This window comes from Macaca thibetana, chromosome X (genome assembly GCF_024542745.1).
Source record: "Macaca thibetana thibetana isolate TM-01 chromosome X, ASM2454274v1, whole genome shotgun sequence".
In the NCBI taxonomy this organism is placed as follows: Eukaryota; Metazoa; Chordata; class Mammalia; order Primates; family Cercopithecidae; genus Macaca; species Macaca thibetana.
Window position 1 is genome coordinate 81,105,669 of NC_065598.1, and position 7,674 is coordinate 81,113,342.

General features: G+C 40.4%; 1 protein-coding gene across 1 annotated transcript; it reads left to right on the plus strand.

Annotated features, from left to right (window-relative positions):
* Nucleotides 1-2,732: 2,732 nt before the first annotated feature.
* LOC126946293 (actin-binding protein WASF1-like) lies at nucleotides 2,733-3,505 on the plus strand. The gene has a single exon (XM_050776435.1). The coding sequence runs from the start codon at nucleotides 2,800-2,802 to the stop codon at nucleotides 3,436-3,438; it is 639 nt and encodes a 212-aa protein (XP_050632392.1). The 5' UTR covers nucleotides 2,733-2,799; the 3' UTR covers nucleotides 3,439-3,505.
* The last annotated feature ends 4,169 nt before the right edge of the window (nucleotides 3,506-7,674 follow it).

The following is a 7,674-nucleotide window of genomic DNA, read 5'->3' on the forward strand; positions in this document are numbered from 1 at the left end:
AGATGAATGTAAAAGGTATATTCCACAGGATTTTACCACAGAACAGATGTGGGGATCATGACTACACTTTTTCCCAACAGAGAACTTACACAAGATTACATGATCCTTATTCCCAACTCAATCAAAAAGGTTGATGTTAATGGCATCTGGTCTTGCAAAATAATTTTCAAGTCTCATCACAATGGAAAAAGAAAACTCTGGAAGCTTACTATATAACATTTTGTAATAATATGCTTCCTAAATAAATAACTAGCCCTGGTCTTCTTTTCGAATTTTCTTACAAAATGCTATTTTAATTGAAGACTTTAAAGTTTGATATTTCATAATCAGTAGAGTAAACAGATAACCGACAGAATGGAAGAAAATATCTGCACACTAAGTATCCAACAAAGGACTAGTATCCAGAATCTACAAGTTACTCAAATCACCAAGAAAACAATAATAATCACATTAGAAAGTGGGCAAAGGACATGAATAGACATTTCTCAAAAGAAGATATACAAGGCAGGGCACGGTGGCTCATGCCTGTAATCCCAAGAGGCTGAGGCAGGAGAACTGGTGGAACCCGGGAGGTGGAGGTTGCAGTGAGCGGAGATCGCTCCACTGCACTCCTGCCTGGGGACAGTGTGAGACTCTGTCTCAAAACAAAACCAAAAAACAAACAAAAAAAAAGATATACAAATGGCCAATAAACATATAAAAAGAGGTTCAACATCACTAATCATCAGGGATATACAAATTAAAACCACAGTGAGATATCACCCTACCCCAGCCAGAATGGCCATTATTTAACAAGTCAAAAACAATAGTTTTTGGCATGGATGTGGAGAGAAGGGAACCCTTAAGCACTGCTAGTAGAAATGTAAATTAGTACAACCTCTATGGAAACCATTATGGAGATTCCTTAAAGAACTGAAAGTAGATCTATTCAATCCAACAATCACACTACTGGGTATCTACTCAAAGGAAAATAAGTCACATCAAAAAGATACCTGCACTTGCATATTTATTCCACCATAATTTGCAATTACAAAGATGTGGAATAATCCTAAGTGCCCATCAATTAATCAGTGGATAAGGAAAATGTGGCCTATATACAGCATGGAATACTATCAGCCATTAAAAGGAATGAAATAATGCAACTTGCAGCAACTTGGATAGAGCTGTAGACCACTATTCTAAGTGCCGTAACACAGGATTGGAAAACCAAAAACGATATGTTCTCACTCATAAGTGGGAGCTAAGATATGAATATGCAAAGATATACAGAGTGATATAATAAACTTTCAAGGTTCAAAAGTGGGAATATGAGAGAGGGCCCAGTGATAAAAAAAAAAACTACACATCAGGTACAACGTATATTACTCAGGTGATGGATGCACTAAAATCTCAGAATTCACTACTATATAATTCTTCCACGCAACAAAATACCACTTGTACACCAAAGCTATTGAAATAAAAAATATAAACTAAAGCCACTAAAAATATAATATGAAATACTAGCACACATGAAGTTGCAGAGACTGTTTTTAATTGATCTCTACCCCTTGTTATTCTCATTGGTCTCCCAGGAAGAATAAACTGTCGCACAAGAAAAATAAATAAACAAAAATAAAATTTGATATTTCACTACAGTAACAGCAATAACTCATTTGTTCAGAAGCACACAAACCCTGTTCTTCTGCAGTAATATATAACACAACAGACTGGGGAAAGTTCCTTTCAATTAGTTTGACATTTTAACCTACTATTAGAAGATCCACTCTTCTATATCTACATTCTCATCTTTGTAAAGTACTGTCAAATAATTATCTTGCCTTCACAAGTTAGTTGAATAGGTATGTTAGTTAACTAATTTTGTAGCAAGAAATTTTCATAACTGAAGGATATCCAGTATCTTATAAATGAAACTATGACCTAGTTTATATAATATAATTTCTTACCAAAATTTAAGAACTCCTCATTGAATTATTACTTAATTCATGGAAAGGAACTGATACGGCTGACAGGCCAACCTAGTTTGAAGGTACTTATTTGGCTTTACATTCCCACATATAAGTAAGTGAAGGTTTCATGTGAATCAGTATTAGTACTGGAAAGCCTCAAGAATGAGACATTCTGTTCTGCAGTTATGCTTGTTATTGTAACCATTATTTAAAAAAAAAAAAGATCATTTTTATAAACAACAACTGAAGTATTTATATATGCCACATGGACTACTGGTTTCCTTTCTTCCCTCCCTCCCTTTCTTCTTATTGTCAGGAGTTCCTCAACAACTGAAGTGGTTTTAGCTCCAAATTGAATTTTTTGAAGGCCTTAAATCTTCATAAAAAAATAAATTTACCAAAAGATTATCAAAAGTTACTTTAAAAAGTGTTATATTGATAGTAAATCTACTAAAGTTATTTATAAAAGAGAATGTCTCTGGAAATACACAAGTGGTGACAGAAGGGAGGGGAGGAGAAGGCCTCTGAGGTAAACCGTGAAGGAAAGGTGACTGTGGGTAATGGGCAGAGAGGCATTCACTGAACTGCTCCTATTTCTTGAGGTCACTCTGGGCGAAGGGCAGTGCCTGGGGTCCTACTTGCCCGCCCAGGCACAGGCACGGAGTGAGACCGTCCTGCCCCGCCCCTCCCCCCAACCTTTCACCTTCCTTTCCAGCCCCACCCCGCTCCCGTGGCCCCAGACCTTGGCAACGCTGCGCAGCGCGTCAGTCAGCGTCAGAGGGTGTGGGGTGGCTAGAGGCCCCTGTGGCCTCTGATCTCACAGAGCGGATCCGCGCGGGTGTCCAGCGCCCCGATGTGGGCAGTAGGGGCTAGCCGCTGGGGCAGGCTGCCCCCAGCAAGAGGAGCGGCGGCTCCAAACCACAGAATCTCCAACACTGGAAAGCGTGGCCTCGGTCACCCTAAGCCACAGGTATCCTGCCGATCATCGCTTGTGGTGGAGCGCCCGGCGCCAATCGTGGTCAGTCCCCCTCTACGCCACCGTCCGATTCCCTCGGCGCCCCCGCCGACCCCGGAGCCGGCCCTCAGCCCCTTCGTCAGCCGAGGCATACCCTTGCTGCCCATCCCAGCCAGGGATCACCACCGCTGCCCTCTACCAAGCGTCGGGCCGGGTACCGAGGACTGCCCGCCAAGTTTTGCGGACTATGGCCCTAAAGCTCATCCACAAGGAGTTCCTCCACCTGGCCGGCGACTCCTAGCCCCACTGTTCAGCAGGGCCAGTGTGGGACGATACGCTCCACTGGCAGGCCACCGAAACGAGACCCAAAGACCCCTCCTACCTGGGAGGGGTCTTCTTCCTAAGAATCCAGTTTCCCTCCGACTGCCTATTCAAACCACCCAAGATCAAATTTACCAACGGAATTTACCATCAACATCAACGGAAATACAGGATAGGAGGAAGTATGGCAGAATAACTAGAGACTGGACTCAGTAGTGTACCATGTAATTTCAAAATATAATTCCATCGCCTTAATAATAAAGATGCAGAAAGTGACAGTTCACTTAATTGGCTGTTTTGATTACTTTCTATGAAGGGGAGTCTCATTCTTCTACGCTTTTCTTAGCACGCAATGAGTGGAGGGCATAGAAGTGGTGGGGTTCTGGGGGTTGGGGACAGGGGCGTGCACGGTTGGTGGAGGGTGTGGCCGAGTGGGAAGTCAGGGTGTGTGGAGAGTGTAAGGCAAACAGGTCGGTTTTCATTTAGTTTTGACAAAAAGATTTATTTGTTGATTTAGGATTGTAAAACAATGCAAGAACAACGGGGTGGGGGGTGGCTTTAAGATTGAGAACAGTTCCACTGACTAGTGGGAATTTTTTTTATTTATTTATTTATTTATTTATTTATTTAAGACAGGAGTCTCGCCCTGTCGCCCAGGCTGGAGTGCAAGGGCATGATCTCGGCTCACTGCAACCTCCACCTCCCGAGATCAAATGATTCTCCTGCTTCAGCCTCCGGAGTAGCTGGAATTACATGCGTGAGTCACCATGCCCAGCTAATTTTTGTGTTTTTAGTAGAGACGGGGTTTCACCATGTTGGCCAGGCTGCTCTTGGAACTCCTGACCTCGTGATCTGCCCACCTCAGTCTTCCAAAGTGCTAGGATTACAGGCGTGAGCCACCGCCTCCCGCCGGGAAAATTTTTAGTGCGCAGTCTGTTTTGAACTGACATCAGTTGGGAAAAGCAAGATGAAGGTTAATAAAGCTCGTATTCATTTTATTCTGAAGAACTATTCATCCATCCTCTACTTTGAGATTCAGATTTAACTGGCCCAAAATGAAATCAATTAGTTGTTACAATAAAAAATGTGTTTTGTTCCCAGTTTCCGACAGCTCCCACACCTTCATCTCCCACCTTTTTGCCCACTCTGCCTCTCTCCCACGCCCAGGGTTGGGTTGTTTGTGACTTCTCAGGCCATACCTACTAGCTCTTACTTCTCATGTTTTCTCGAGAACCATGTAAGGTCTGAGATTCTACCCAGCCTGCAGCTACAAGTTAGCTTGTCACAGTTTGGTGGAGGCTGGCGAAATGACAGAGAGTCCTGGGTTAGAGGCAGGAGTCATACACAGCACAGCAGGCAGTGTGAGCTTCACTGACATCAGTTTCCCTTGCTCCCTCAAGTCCCAAGGAGGAGAGGTGGATCAGACCAGGTGAGTGCTGCACACATAGTGGGTTTGGGTCACAGCTAAGAGAACTTAAATTTAGGAACCCCCAGTCTTTGAAAGGGGACTACTAGCAAGCCTGCCCACCCTTTGCCTAGAGAGAGATGTTCTTATTAAGATGATCAGGAAACAGGCAATTCTACCCTCTCCCCTGGAGGGGTTTCTAACTTCCAAGACTGTTATATACAAGTATATGTCAATAAAAATATTTGAAAAAGAAAAAAAAAAATACTTTCAATATGAAACTGAGTTTTCAATAATCCCCTTTTATTCACTTAAACACAATTTTTGCGTTTCTTTTTAGTTTTTGTTTACATTCTTACAAGGAAAATCAACTATTAAATAAAAATTAGTATATCTGTAAGAAAATTTATATTTTTCTAAATATAAAAAAAAAATTTGAAATGATAGTCCAGGACAAATGTTGTCACAAGGTGACTAGAATTATCATGAAGAATTGCACCCTGGCAGTTTTAACTGGACTATCTGGTTGTACAGGTAAAAATTAATTTTATGAAAATACTTGTGTGTAAGGAAAAGCCCAATTCCTCCATTAGAACTTGTATATTCAGGCATGGCCAATAAGTGTAATAAGCAGATTACTACCATCATCACATTTAATACATTTTGTAATTTAATCAATTACTTCATCTAATCTTAGTAGGCTAAAAAAGTTTTAATTTTCTGAAAGTAAGTTTATTCCTTAACACTTCAAATAAAAGAGAACAAGAACTACTCAGCAGGAAAAATATGTGCTTAATGTCTTACTGCTTTCATGCATGTTTAAAATAATTTATTTGGATGCTGACAATGTTATTGACATTACATTTTCAATACATGCCAAATTTTCTCTTACCTGGAGCACAGAAGAAAAAGAGATGTAGAGAAACTTCTTTGGGCTTGGCGCAGTTGCTCATGCCTCTAATCCCAGCACATTGGGAGGTCAAGGAGGGCAGATTGCTTGAGCTCAGGAGTTCAAGACCAGTTTTGGCAACATGGCGAAACCCCATCTCTACAAAAAACCAATTAAAAAAAAAAAAAAAGCCAGACATAATGGCGCGCACCTGTAGTCTCAGCTACTTGGGAGACTGAGGTGGGACGATCCCTCGAGCGGGGGGGGGGGGGCAGGGGAGGGTGGGGGTTGAGGCTGCAGTGAGCTGTGATTGAGTTACTGCAATTCAGCCTGGGTGTCAGAGTAAGATCCTGTTTCAAAAAAAAAAAAAAGGCTTTGCATTTATTTATTTATTTTTTTAAAATTAATTAATTTATTTATTAATTTATTTATTATTATTATACTTTAAGTTGTAGGGTACATGTGCATAACGTGCAGGTTTGTTACATATGTATACTTGTGCCATGTTGGTGTGCTGCACCCATCAACTCATCATTTACATCAGGTATAACTCCCAATGCAATTGCTCCCCCCTCCCCCCTCCCCATGATAGGCCCCTGTGTGTGATGTTCCCCTTCCTGAGTCCAAGTGAACTCATAAGTCTTTGCATTTAAATTTGTTAATTTGTAAATTACACTAAATCTCACTTGAGAAAATTTTGTTTCTAAATGAGACTTTATAAACTCTTTTTTGACGTGTAAAAGTTAACTTTAGTTTATTACCTGTGATCTACTCTTTTTAAAGGGCAGATGGAGGGATGAAGGCAATACTGTCTAATAAAACTTTCTGCAATGACGGAAACATCCTATATCTACACAATCCAAATACAGTAGCCTCTAGCCATGCATGGCTATTGAACATCTGAAACAGAGAGAGAGAGGGAGAATTTTGTTTTTACCTAGTTTTTAGTAAAAGCTTTATTGCAAGGTTTGCAAACTACTTTTTTTTTTTTTTTTTTTTTGAGACGGAGTCTCCTTCTATCGCCCAGGCTGGAGTGCAGTGGCACGATCTCAGCTCACTGCAAACTCTGCCTCCTGGGTTCACACCATTCTCCTGATTCTCCTGCCTCAGCCTCCCGAGTAGCTGGGACTACAGGCGCCTGCCACCACGCCCGGCTAATTTTTGTGTTTTTAGTAGAGACGGGGTTTCACCTTGTTAGCCAGGATGGTCTCAATCTCCTGACCTCCTGATCTGCCCGCCTTGGCCTCCCAAAGTACTAGGAGGACAGGCGTGAGCCACCGCACCCGGCCTGCAAACCACTTTTTAACCTTTGTATTTTAGATTTTACATGCCACCAAGAGATCTTTACAAAATGTTTACATTATGATATGTAACTATAAAAAAAGAATAAAGTTTATCTCCATGTCACTAGAGATCATTGATTTAGTAGAGAGTTATGCTATGAATATGTTTAATATTTGTAGACTGTTGAAACATTACCACTTAAGAAATTTCTAACCAAGAAATTCAAAATGTGAGTCTGTTCCTAAGAAGCTAATAGAAATTTTTATTGTAGAGATTATGTATGTAGGTCATCAATAATGATAGCCAGAATTTTCAGAATATTAATACAATGATCTCACGCTATTATGATCTTTTCCTATTATGGTCCAATTCACAGTTACTAATTATATTGCCTTTATTATTTTGCTTCAAATACCATATTTTCACCATCAAAATCAAACCCACATAATAGTAAATATTTGGGGATAAACAATAAAATCTAAGCAGGACATTATGAGACAGTCAAAACGCCATAGTAGGATGGCAATTCTATTTCTGATTAGAATATTTAACGTTCTTTTTTATTCAAAATGGTTACTCCCATCTTGCTCTGTTAGTCTCTACCCACCAGTTCCTCGATTTCAGTGAAATCAATTATGAAATGTTAAAATTTGTATTTGGATTAGGGGAGGGAAAGATGATTGTATTCTATTGTCAGTATTTTCAGAAGCAGAATGACTGAGCCGATTTGGGGAAAAGGTTCTATCCTAGGTATCAAAAAACGTAGCTTTTGCCGCGTAGAAACTGCTAACAGATACTCTACACGTAAAATTGAGTACTTTCAACGTATTAAATGTTTGGCATGCTTTTTAATATCACGTTTTATGTGTATTAG